The sequence below is a fragment of the Candoia aspera genome, chromosome 2 (assembly GCF_035149785.1).
Source record: "Candoia aspera isolate rCanAsp1 chromosome 2, rCanAsp1.hap2, whole genome shotgun sequence".
Taxonomy (NCBI): domain Eukaryota; kingdom Metazoa; phylum Chordata; class Lepidosauria; order Squamata; family Boidae; genus Candoia; species Candoia aspera.
In genome coordinates this window covers 86,299,972-86,314,106 of record NC_086154.1, presented here as the reverse complement: position 1 = coordinate 86,314,106, position 14,135 = coordinate 86,299,972, and the positions used below count along the sequence as shown (strand labels likewise).

Here is a 14,135-nt window from a genome sequence, read left to right as displayed (position 1 = left end):
GAGCTCATGCCAGCAAACCATTTTACCTGCAATAGATTTGCCATCCTGGAATCCCTCAGGGATTGATCTGTTATAATAATTTCTTTCCTATTGCAATGCTGTATTGAGATCTCTTGCTACCGTTTTCTCTGGTTTCACAGTTAAGAGTGCCATCTTATGGTTTGTTCGTGAACAACAGTTTATATCCTTATATTTAAGCTTTTTATTTATTTTTGTAATCCTGAAAAGTACATTATATTTCAGGGAGCTTAAAAAACAAAACATAACAAAACTTACACACATAAGCGTAGGTGTTATGCTTTAAATATTTCAATAAATAAATCAGTATATTGGTTAATGCAAAATTATAATTAAATTCTTATTTAATAAGTACACACTTTTATTACAAAGAGAAATGATAGATCTGAAGCTGAATAATTTACATTCATGTAAAAAAACAGCAAACATGTGATAGGAAGATGGCTGGGAAAAAAATAGGTTTGCTTAGGTGTATCCATTGTTCTGCCATCCTGTTCTGCACGCTTGAGAGATGACTATCTAGCTTCTGCTTAAATGAGTACAGTAGAGAAGAACCCAGCACCTTGAAAGGCAGACAGTTCCACAGACGGACAGATATTATCAGGGAGTTTCTCCTTGGCTTTGGCCCAAATTTGATTCCCTTCAATTTTCACAGGGCATAATTTGTGAAGGTAACAAAACTCTGTTTGAGCAAAAAGCTGTCTATGGGATTATTCACAGGCCTCCTCCTAGAAGTCTTTATTACCATGTTGGTTGGGAATGTTGGCAACTGTGATCTCAGTGTCTCTGGAGGCTGGAGACATCTGGTGAGGAAGATGGACTTCACCTAAAGCAGATTTTCTCAACCTTGGCAGCTTTAAGGTGCATGGCTTTAACTTCCACATGCTGGCTGGGGAATTGTGGGAGTTGAAGTCATGCACCTTAAAGCTGTCAAGGTTGAGAAACACTGACCTAAAGTATGGAGCTGGCAATTTTACTGTGTTCCACAGGAGAAAATCTATCTTCTCGTAAGCCGTTCTTGCATAGGGAATAACCATATTCATCCCTTTTATTCTGCTCTTTCACCAACCCCCTTCTATAAACCTGGACACCTTGTGTATAAACCTTTAAATCTAATGACTGCCTCTAGAACAATTAGGAGTTTATTTTCTCTTCTAAGTTCATATGAATTGGCAGCAGAATGGACGAGTAAGTCATCTGTTTTTCCGTGACTGGCTTTTGGCAGCCCAAGTTCTCCCTGAATATCGTAAATAGCCTAATATTCCTGTGTTGCCCATTCCATATCAGTTATTGGTCCCTGTAATGCACTTTATTCCCTGAGCCAAATATAGAAGTGCTATTAAGATTATTATTAAGGGGTGGATGTGTTAATTTCCAATAGAATTCATTAGATGAGTGAATGGGGGACCAGAAAAACCTACCTTGCACCATTATGGATTAGCATATGGCCTTTTTATATTATTCAGATTCTTCTGTTTGAAACCCCGACTACTGGAGGATATTCTAAATGTCAGCTGAAAAAATGTGGATGTTAAATGCTCTCCCTCTCATTCTTTCAGATACTGTAAGTTGCTTACTCACTGCTACTGCAGTATGAGTCACTCAGGCTTCCTGTTATTGAACAAGCGTATTATTTCTCCCCTCCCTCATGCTGGAGGCACTGCAACTTTCACTCTCCCTGCTCCCTCTGTGGTCTCACCCAGAGCCTTCCCCCCTCTTGGTTTATTGGTTCAGTCCAGTCTCTCCCTGGTTGGCCTTGTGAGGGAGCAGGAGGGAGGGTGTGCTTCAGAGTTTGCTAGTCTCATATCAGCATGAAGCCCAGTTCTGGGCCTCGCTTTGGCCGGCAGCATTTTCCAGTTGTTTATGTGACCCGTTTTGGTAAACACTGCTGTGGCACAAAGATTCACTCTGGTGGCAAAAGCCCCCCTAAGAAAGTGGCCCTGGCAGAGCCCCATTCCCGCCTTACAAGCAAAGCTTCTTCCGTTACTCTGGACAAAAGAGGCTCAGGGGGTGTCGCCCCTTGGGGCCAAAGGAGGCGCCATGGTTTTGCAGCTGGGGCCGCTCTGACGATGCAAGTCCAAGGAAGCCGGACCAGCCGTCGACAGCCACCGAGCGAAGGCCAGAGCATCAGTGTGGCCAAGCCCCCGAGCCAAGAAGCTTCTGAGCTGCCCCCTTCAAGGAAGAAAGGCTGGGGAAGCAAACGGGGGGCAGCGCACTCCACAATCTCTGGTACTCAGAAATGCCTGGGTATCAGCACAACCCAGAATTTATCTGACATAGCACACTTTCCCAAACTGCTGCTCTCCAGATGTAAATGGCTCTTAGGCAGCAAAAGGCAATATGATGGGGGACTGACAGAATAAAGCTTACATGTACCATTCTTTCTGTAAATATGAGCCATTAGTTTAAAATAGATATATTCTCCCCCCCAAATGGTTCAGCCTTGTGGTGGCCAGTCAATCCTGATTTTATATAAGTTGTGAGCAAGGATAGGTTTGCTATGAATTTTGTATTAGCAAGCAGGTTTTCCTCTTCCCTCTTGGTCAACACTGAGGCCTGCAATAGCATAGGAAAATTCTGCCTACTTTATAACAAAGGGCATACCCTCTCTACACCCTCAAACTGCTCCTGCCCTGTGCTTGTGCCAACTTGACTCTAAACTGGTTTAAGAAAATCCTCTCCAGATTGAGATACTTTGGCAACAGCTTGCATAGTAATTCAGTCCAGATTGCAGGTAACCATGTCTTACACTGTACAATTCCCCTCCTGCTTTTCCCTCCCACCTTTATGTTGCAAGAAAGCAATTGCCAGTAAGTTTTTTTCCTGTGAGTGAGTTTTAGTAAACATATATACTTTATAGGTGATATCTGTGTTTATGTCTATACACACACACAAAGTTAAATTGAATTTATATGTGTGTGTGTGTGTGTATAAATAAATAAATTGTAAAACAACAAAATGCACTCCCATGCAAGCCCAACCAGCTCTAAAATAAAAATTCCATTTTTATGGCCCTGTTTATCTTTAATGTTTTCTAGAGCTACCTTTATTACAAATGCCATTATAGCATTATTGTTAAAACACTTGCTTTTTAAATAGAAAGTTGCTAGTTTGAAACCCAGGAGATTTTTTTTTTCTTTTAACAACTGTTATCCCCCCCACCCCCAACATGCAATAGCTATTTTCCTTCACTACATAGGAACTAGAAAGAGAAACAATATTTGCTGAAAATATTAGTACCCTAGAAGTTCTGAAATCCAGCCATCTACATACCACAACCATATGAATTTAAAATTTATTTTAAAAATGATGTCAACTAGTGTTAGTCATAGGCTTTTGAAGGGGGAAACAATACACACATTACTTATTCAGAGTGTAATACAATGTTCAGATGCTTCATGAAAGTGGAAAAATATTCATAATTTAAAAGCTGAATAAGTTTCTGGTTTCCAAACTAACTGCTAATATACCAAATAACACAGATGTTCAACCTAATATTATATAAGCTTTCACATCAATCACTGGTTATAATCTAGGATCTTTCAAAGGGTGAGTACAGTGCAGACATAAAGAACAAAACCCCCTTAATTTTTAGCATATCTAAAAATACAAATGAGCCTTTAAAAACTGATTTGCTCAAAAGTCAAAAGGTCTTATTGCCTTAGCAACAGGCAACATATTGAATCCGTCCCTCCACTTTACCTCCTTTTGATTTTCATCTTCCTTTAGTTTCAGCTGCTATCTGAAGAAAAAGATGAGTGATAAAAGAAAACATTATACAGTATCCTCTGGAAGGAGAGTGGTTGTGCTTTCAAATTATATGAAGTATTGATTTTTCAAAATAGTTTTTTAAGATCAACACCTAAACTTTACCACAGTTATAATGAAAGAAGAAAATATATCTTACACCCACATGGTACCAGTAGCTTAAATTGAATCGCAAACTAAATACAATTAAATTATTTTAACAGGTAGCCAGGAAGAGAACAGAGGAGATGAGTTTGAATTCTCTGCTTCCAAGGAAAATGTTAATCAAATGACCAGGGAGCAAAAGAAAAAGGTAGAACATTAGCATAATAGCAATAGAAATAAAATTGAAAAGTACTTTGGATAGTATACTGGATCCCAGTAATGGTTGAAAATGATTTTCTGTGCAGAATGGTATTTACACTCTATACTTTCTATGGTGCTTTAATGTGTAATAGCATGTTAAAGAAATAGTGACAATCTAATTGTGACAAATTTAAAATGCTGCCTATTGAAGATGGAAGTGCTGATTTCAAAGTTAAGCTCCTTCCTCCAATCTAGAGGAATCTGAGGCTACAGGTCTACATGTGCCCCCCCAGCCCCATTTTTATACTTCATGAAGACTAAACACTCCAATTATGATGTTTCTAAATTTGTGGCACAATTTCCAACCATTTGGAAGCAGGTTACACAAATAAACTGTGGAGTAAGTCCTGACTAAGCTTAAAATAGTTAAACAATAAAATAATCATTGCACTCTCTCCCATAATTTAACCTCCACTCCAGAAAATCCTAGCACTGTTCACCTTGTATCATCACTCCATGCACTGCAACTCTTCCCCTATCCAAAAATAGGAAGGGCCTCTCCTTAAGGTTGCCCATTCTTGTCCTGATCCAGATACATGGAGATTTAGTATTTGATTATTTGCCAGTGAAGAAAAACAGTCTACATATGCTAAAAAGTACTGCTTGTTAATGTCATAAAGTTAATTTCAAACACTGAAAAAATGTATGGAGGTCCAAGCCCTGACTTAAGCACATCTTTTCCATTTTATATTATAGCAGAGTCTAAGTTGAACTGGCCAACAGTGGCCGTGTTCATATGTCCTGTAGGATTTTCTCTATGTGCCATCATCACTACAACTAAAGAATATGAGTGATGAGTCTGGGTATCAGGATTCTGAAGGCAGAACTGCATATTATGGGAAATATTCAGATGCAATCAGAAGCAGCATTCCTATTCCTATTTTTCTTTGTCTTTTCTGTATTATATAAGAACTAGGCCTCTGCAGAGACTGCCTACCTACTTTGAAGCCCAGACCTGAGGCTCCAGAAATATCCATCTTATCCTGGTCTCTCTGGGAGTAGTTTGTCATTATTTGTTCCCAGTTCCAGGAGTTCAGGGGAACAACATGGAAATCAGTTGCTAAGAGGATCCTCTGTTCCCTTTCTCTCTCTCTGTTTCTTTTTTCTGTTCTTTAACTAAAGAAGTTTTTGTCAAGGCCCTTTTGATCCTCTTCTTTCAGAATCTCTCACTTTATTTTCATATATGAAAAATCTAGTATGTGAAGAGATTCTAAGATACCTGGAGAAGGTTATGTAAGAAGCATTGGACAAAATGAATAGTTATGTTCAGGCCAGTGCCTAGATTTCAGTAAGTCCTTTTGCAGGGCACAACAATGTGGCTGATAAGATTGAGAGATGTTAATGTTCATTTGAAAATAAATCTTCAGTATTTGTTCATATTGCTTCTCTGGGTGTTGTAGCTCCCAAAATTCTTTACCCACCATGACTGAAAGCTGGGCTGAAGTGACTGGAAGTATGGGTTTTGAACATCACATTCTCCCTTCAAAATATGTATCATGTTTGTATATATGTATTTAATATTAATGAAAACTTTTTATTTGTTTTATTATTATAAACAAATCAACTCAAATTTCATATAGCCAAATGTCACAAATACTTATTTTAAAATAAGAAGAACAATTATTAACTTCAGAAGAATGTTTTAACAGCTTCTTATGTGGGATCAAATGTTTGCAAGAAGAAGCAGGAATATGCCTCATAGTTCAGCATCAAAGCTGTAGTTCCATTATCATAGAGTTCATTTATTTTCTGTGATGGTGATGCAATTCATACCCCATACTAACAGAGCAGCAGTTTTGATCATGTCATCATCCTGGTTTAAACTGCATGTGAATTAAATAATATTTGATGTCAGTGCCAGTTAGCATATTAAGGTTAACATATTAATGATAACCTGCTAAGGGATGTTTTTTTAGTTATGTTGTTTACACAGATACAAACTGCATATATAAAATTGCATATGAGGAAAACAAACATACCATAGACATAGGTTTCTTTGCCAAGTATGCATATTTTTTGTGAAATGGCCTACGGGTAGCTAAAAGGGATTTAGTGATGCTGGTTCATAGGAAATGATGTAGGGTTGGAGTAGGGAGGGTGATAGGAAACTGGATATATGAGGCAGCATGATTCTGTCCATGTATCTCACATACCTTTTTTTCCTAGTCTGCAGTGTGGTCTGAAGTATCTGAAGTAATTTCTAAAATGGTAGAAGAAAATGGATACTTTAGGAACAGATTGATGTCTTATTGTCATTTTTCAAGTGAAGGTAAGTAACAAGTAAACTCCTTGTGAGATCCTAACTTTCCTGATAATTGAGCATACTTTTTACAAACAGTATTTATTAAGAAGGACCTTCCAAATTTACTTTTATCTTACATACTGAAAACAACACCTCCATTTTCCCTTGTGGACCAAAAAGCTGTGGTCCAGTCCATCTAAAGTTAGTTATAGTTAAAGCTTCTGAAATTACATAATGACTTGAATCTTTGTGGGAATCCAAATTAAATCATATTCAACAGATAGCTGTCCAGCTCACTACTTCACAAATTGGTTGAATCTGCTCTTCTGCTTTTTTCATTAGGAAGGTTTCCTAACCTTCACTTCAAATCTGTAATTAAGTAAGCCTCAGAAGGGGAAAGCAACTGGCTCACCTTGTCTGGACTTAAAGGCTAAGCATGGAAGACTAGGGAATCCCAGACTTCGGGGCGGGGGGAGCAGGGGGGCTGAGAAGTAAAAAAACATCCTGAAAGAAGGCAGTCTGTGAAGTCACTAGCACTTGCACTTGACTTGAAGGAAACTATTATTTAACACAAGTCTGTATCCTGCATTCTGAAACAGAGGAAGCAAACCTGGATTTTCTATGTGATAGCCTTTTGATGTGTATAAAAGTGACCATGTTGAATTAACTTTCATTGATTTGAGTGGAAACCAATGCACAGAGAAATTTAGATGGATTGTGTCTTAATTTGAATTGTTCCATAATGGCTTCCCATTAAAAATGTCATGATGCTATAGTGCAGCTAATGCAGAATGCTATAGATTTCTTTTTCATGTACGTTTCCCATGCAATTTAGAACACTGGTTCTAAGTTGTTCAGGAAGCAATCAGATAAATCTTCCCACCAGAAATTATCCCTCCAGAGAGTGGAAAGCTGCATGAATGAATGCCTATTTTGTTCGTTTGACTGATAATCTTCCTTTTCTCTGGAGCTCAAGGTGACATATATAGAACCCACTCTTTTATTATTTTTTTTCACAACTTGTGGGGAGTAGTGACTGGCCCAAAATCACCTCATGAATGACTGGCCCAAAATCACCTTCCGGAACCTCAGTTGCTGAGGATAGATATGTATCTGGGTTTCCCAGGTTCAAGCCCAATACTTTAACTACCTTAACACAATGAGGTGGACAGAGCCTTTGAAGCATCACCATTCTTCCTCTCACACAGTTTTCATCATGTGGTGTAGCAATAGGGTTAATTCTGACAACATATTTTCCTGGATTAACAAGGGGATAGACTAATTATTCTTGTGTATTTATGCAAATCTTCCTTGGTTAGAAGTAGTATAACTCTTGTGTGATTTGACATGTGGTAGCTAAGTGTTTTCTTAAAATTGCATTTAAAAAAAAAAATTCACAACAGTTTACTCATTATTCCAAGCCTTGGGGATGAGTGGGATGCACAACAAGATAAATAAATAGATTAATTGTTTTATTTATTGATTTATTCTGGTGATTGTATTTCTTGCAGCATTACTGCCCAGAGTCACTGGGAGTTGGGCAGCATATAAATTTAATAATTTAATTATTGAGTCTCTCATGAGGGGGAGATTGGTGGTGAATAAATTTATAAATAAATAAATAAATAAAATAATAGTGATTTGCCATTGCCCACTTCAAGGAGGTTTCCCAATTTTCCAATCTAGCCAACAGCTCCGGAATTCCCAAGTACTAATCAGAATTATTCTTGTTTAGTTTTTCCACAATCAGCCAAGATCATTGAATTGCGCCCACATTAATTGCATTAACATCTAATTATCTGTTATCTAAGTAGATGCTGCAAAGAATCCTCAGCAACCTCTGACCATACAAGGTAGGATGGGGATGTTTGGCTTATACCCTAGTATCTTCTTATTTAGTTTATTATACTGTAATGCATTGAAGATAATTTAGAATTCCTATTAGTACTAAGTGTGATGGCAAGAGTGCTGACAGGAACTGGGTGATATGAACACATTTTTAATGATCTTCACTGATGTGCTGTTCATTTCTAGTCCTAATTTAATGTATTTGAGCAATAAGGCCCTTCATGGTTTCGAACTGTAGTATATGAAAGAATGCTCCTTCCTATATATTCCTATCTGTACCCTAAGCTCATCTCAGAGGCCTGCTTTAGGTGCCCTCCCTTGCTGAAATGTGGCAGAGTGGCTACCTAACAGGGAGCTTGATCAGTGGTAGCTCCTCAAGCTTTGGAATGCGCTCCCCAGAAAGGTAATATTTTGCCTGTGACTTCCATGTTTTCAACTGGCAAGAGGGTGGGGCAAAGTTGAGGGGGAAACAGAGTCAGTGTGGGGCGGTCTGCTTACAGAGCTGCTTCTGGGCAGGTGCTTGAAGTTAGAATAAAAATCAGCAGCCTGGGAGTTGTGCCCTTTCCAGCTGCTCTTTCCCAGCTTGAATGCCTGAGAGTTAAAAAAGAAAAACCTAGATCACAGAGCGGGTGGAAAAGACTTCTGTCGTCAACTGCCATTGCCCAGCCTCTGCACTGTCTTTTTTGACACAGGCAGATTTTTTTTTAAATTTTCCCAGGCCTTTTAATGTGTAAATATTGCTGTGCCATTTTTAACTTTTTATTGCTCCTTTTATACTCTGTTATTGTATGCTTTATTGCTTATTTATTTTGTATGGTTTATGCAGTGGCATAGGCTTTAATAATTTTGTTAACTTACTGATTTTGAATTTTAAACCACTCACAGATTTTTAAATAATGTACAAACATATTGAATAAATAAAAAGTCATTTCTTTAAAATTGAAGGAGAGATGCACAGAAAAGTTGCATTATCATGACATAGTAAATGTTTGATACAGAATATAATAGGAAAGTATCTTCAGCTGTAATATTAGAACAAGGATGATTCCATATAACATATGTGCAATTTATTGGTAAGCTAGTTCTCTATGTATGCTGGTTCTGACTTAGAATAATATAATTTTAGAAAATTTTCCATCCAAAGGTCTCCTGGATACAGAATTTCATTATATGAAAATGAAGCAGGGATTAAAACTGACATTCTATTGATGTAGTTTCCATTAGAGCTTTGTTTCTGCTGTACAATTCAAAGTAACAAAATATTAAGCTTACCAACTTAATTGGAATTTCTAGCTTCACAGTTTAATTAGTTTTAGGAAACTGATTTACCAATCCATTAAGTGTTAACTGTTTAAATTTATACTGACATATTCTCTCCCTCAATTTGTCTTTGCTCACAGTAACATTAATAGAAGTTTGTAAGCTACGTGAGAGCAGAATATTTATCAGAATATTGAAAATGATTGCTGGTACCTTCGATCACAGTATTTCATATTTCTTTAAATTATTGACATGCTATACAATACCAGCTAGCCACACTATAATTCTTTATTTTCTTTATCATATATGAAGTGCTTTGGGATGGTTTTTACTAGTAGAGATAACCTAGTTTTTTTAAGAAATAAAAATAAATTTAAATTAATTGAAAATTCTTATTACCCATTACAGAAGCTTAATATTATTATATTATGCTAGTGCAAAAATTGACCATTAAATCTTATCTATTCTTAGTTACAAATAATTTCCTGTTTGTTCAACAGGTTTACTCCCAGGTAAGTAACAGTGAGGATCAGAAATCATTTTTGGCTCCAGATCTCTCCAAGGTGGTTGGACTAGATGATCACCTCCATTCTGTGATTCTGTGGAATCTTGTAAAATTTCCCAATTTTGAAGGTTTTAGTTATCTTATATAGAAATGAGATGTCAGCTATTATTATTAATAATATTTTAATTATTATTATTTTTAATTATTATTTAACACTATTATTATTATTATTATTATTTACTGGTGGATCTTCTGGCTGCCACAGATGCTGTGATACAGACCAGTGTTATGTAAAGGTATATACTTAGGATTAGGTTAGCCCATGGTATATCTAACTTCCTCAGCTATGCCCAATTAAACAGGCATATAGTAATCAAAATGTATCAAAATTAATTTTAAATAAATGCTACTGAAATTAATGGGATCTTGTAACTCAGTCATCAACCCATTTGCTTGACTGAAAGTGTGCCATTGATTTCAGTAAGATTTATTTACAATTAATTATGATTAGGACTCTTACTGTTCTATTGATTTCAGTCTTACTGCCTAATAAGAATGTGCAGGATTGCAGCTTTTATTGCTGAATAGCACTTAGCACTTAAAATTGGTTTTACTGGATTTCATCTTATGAAGACAATGCATCATAACTCGTTTTATGCAAGATGAGCATATTTACCAGTGTTTGTTCTTTATTACTGAAATCCTGTTTACCTACAATGTAGGTGCTACAGGATATGGATTGTATGTAAGAGTCAAAGTCCTTGAAATAGAAGGTCCCTTTGTAGCCTTCTCCTGTCTTGCTTTCTCACAATAAGAATTATACTGTTTGAATGCACTTTTATTTTTTAACTAAAAATTGCCTTTATAGATATATAGCAGTTTCACTTGAAACACATTTTTCATACACTGGTCCTGGAAATAGTAAGAACTATTTTGTCAAAAATCTTGTTTGTACCTCTGGAGGAAGGAATGGACATGAGTAATTCCCCCCACCTCTCCTCATTTCTCGTCATTCATTAGGAATTACATACTGGCAATTATCTTTGGCTATAATTTGCATCTTTTTTAAAAGGCACTATTATGTTACCCTCATTGCTAATTGTAGCTCTTTTTTTCCCCAGAGCTTTAATTGTGGCTCACTTATTAAACTCTATTTAGCTGAAAGCTCTTGATTTTAATGTCTTCTTTCTAATTACCAGATTTTGCACAATATTGCACCAAAGAGATAAGTTTCCTATTGATCTGAATTCTTTATCAGATAAATTGTGAAAATACATGGAGTAGTCCTAGCAGGATTGCAAGATAAAGAATAGCAAATCTGAACAAACAGGGTTCTGTTTGTGTTAGGGTTGTTCAGAAGGACAAGGTTCATGATTTATATGTAAAGTATTTTCTTTACGTATGTTTATCTACTACAGTTTTAATAGTATACATTGTTTAATGAGGATTATGACAGTCATTTTCACCATAAAACAAAGTACTGTTCATTGTAGTGACTAAGGTGCTGGGCTAGAAACCAGGAGACTGTGAGTTCTAGTCTTAGGCATGAAAGCTGGTTGGGTGACCTTGGGCCAGTCCTTCTCTTTCAGCCCAATCCATCTGATAGGGTTGTTGTGAGGGAAAAATAGAAGACAGGAGTGCTAGGTATGTACACCACCTCGAGTTGAGCAAAAATGCAAGGTAGGATAAAAAAAAAATCTAATCTATTCTTCCTTATTTTCTCAACTAAAATTCTTCCACAGGTAGAGAGATAAATCAGAATTTGCAAAGTGAGATTTCTTGTATTGAGACAGTAAGTAAAACAAGTTTTGCTTCAATAACAAAATAGGATTAAGAAATTACTACAAAAGGGATGACACATAATACTGTAGGTCTTTGCCTATTTTGTTAGACAATATTGGTCCTAAGTGATGTCTACTAATGGATCCATAGCATGCTATACAGAGTGTCTTGGAACTATTTTGCCCCTTTCCCATTGGACTTCCTTAGCATCTAGGGATAGATGGGAAGCTTTTCCAGGCCAGATCATTAATAGTAATATGAGAGAGTTGCTTTTGTTAGATCACATATGTATGTACATGAGAGATGTTAGCCTTTCTTGGCACTTTAGTCACAATCCAGTTCTCTTTCTCTTTTTCTTTCTCTTTTCTTCCAACTCAACAGACTGTTGGAAAGAAATTATGTAAAGAGATTTGTGATTCTGTCAGTCTGTCTGTTAGCAATAAAACTCTCTGAAAATTGGCCTGGATTGGTGGTGGGGAAAAAAAAACCCTTATGCATCCCTATGGGAGAACAGATTGGGCAGTGGTGTGGAATGCATCCTTTCCCCCTTCCTTCTAGTCATGTGATCCAGGGGATTACTGCTGTTAAAGGGTTGGACAGAATTCCAGAAGCCATGCTCTTTGTGCTTTCCCTACCTGGTTTAACACAGGCAAATATTGCATTTATACAAATTGACACCAATGAAAGCCATTCATTAGATTTACTTGTAGGAATACTTTGGGTTAGGGTTACATTCTTGGCTTTTATATATCCTTTTAGTTTTTAACTTATATCTCTTTTATATCTTCTAGCTTTTTATAATTCTTTTTAGATTTTCATTTTTACTCCACTCTTGATATATAATTTTAGGTTCTTTATGATTCTTTTTAATGACTGTACCCCACCCCCTTTTCTATGACAATAATAAAGGTTTGGTTTGGTTTGCTTTTTTTTTTTTTTAGCCAACCACATTTATTTCAAAGCTATAAATTACATAAATTATAGGGTCAGAGACAAGTGTAAGTAATACAGTCAATAATGACAATGGAATGTTCTGACATTGGGGAAGTTGATACTATTGTAAAAAATGTTCAGTTGTTGAAAATAGCTAGGTAATTATTGAAGCTGTTGGGAAATTCTATGAGTCTGCATTTTCACTCAAGGATGATACATACACTTTTATCTCAAATATCCTAAGGGTACTCTTGATGATATATTTTTCCATGATGGTTTCAAGATATATTATTTATTAATTAGAAAGACATTGTTATCTTTTGTAATCAACCCAAGGATAGGCCTAATTATATGATGAAACTACAGATTCCAAAGCCATGTGGAATCTGAAATTATATTGTTTGTCATATTTCATTTTTTTGGATTGCTATCAGAAGGAGACTATCTAGTCAAATAGTTTCTCACTCTTTCTATTTGTAGAATATAGTATTAATATCTGCTGAGTGCAAATCCCAAGGAATACATTTGTTGGCTTATGGCAATTTCTCCTCCTATACTTTAATGTTAGGGGGGAGTCTCTGTTAGTATCAAATATTACTAGTTAGGGAATCCAAGATAGATAGAGAAGATCAATTTTATTCCATACCTGTCAGCCCTTTGAGGCAGACCAAGTCAGGAAACAGACTCCATAAGAATGCTGGAAATCTACTTCATTGACGTAAACTATAGTAAAAGAATCTTGAAAGCCTGACTGTGTTTTCCCTTCCTTCCCTTTTATAATCAAGGGGGTTAAGAGAAAATCAGTTTAAGTTCCTTTTTAATGTTCTTTTATCTCCAAGACTTCAAACTATTATTATTTTGCATTCCATTCAAAAAGCTCAGAGAAGTTCCTTTTCATTTGATTCTCGTCACCCTATGCAATGGATTTGGCTGAGAAGTAGGATGGGCTCTTCTACAATACATGCAGAATATTCTGCAGATCTATGTTCTGCAATACCTGTGCAATATACTGTATATCTGCAGACATAAGGAGGCTGTTAATAAATTAAGACTTTGTAGACAGATAAAGTTAAAATCTTTCTACCTGATATACTGTATGCTGAAAAGAAAATACTCAATGTATTTATTTGTTATAACGAGATGTTCTTAACCAAGATATTTTATCTTCTTCTATTAGGATGAGGCAATTTTTGGATGGGTATAGAAAAAAAGAAATAAGGAAAAGAAGATTTATTGATTGTTCTCATTTTCATTGTCATATACAATTAACATATAATCATTCAAGAGAAAAACGTTTCCACCATCAGAGGTACTGGAATATAAGTGCCGTATGGTTTATATGAAGCATGTATTTTATATTTGTATATATTTGTATGTATGTATGTATATATATATATATATATATATATATATTCATATAATATATATGAAGTT

At 36.0% G+C, this 14,135-nt stretch overlaps 1 protein-coding gene across 1 annotated transcript; it reads left to right on the top strand.

Moving 5' to 3' along the window:
* The first annotated feature begins 1,796 nt into the window (after positions 1–1,796).
* Positions 1,797–13,905, top strand: LOC134490014 (uncharacterized). Its single transcript, XM_063292895.1, has 5 exons — positions 1,797–2,328; positions 3,990–4,078; positions 6,298–6,400; positions 11,729–11,778; positions 13,879–13,905. The coding sequence occupies exons 1-5, from the start codon at positions 1,830–1,832 to the stop codon at positions 13,903–13,905; spliced, it is 768 nt and encodes a 255-aa protein (XP_063148965.1). The 5' UTR covers positions 1,797–1,829.
* Positions 13,906–14,135: the final 230 nt, after the last annotated feature.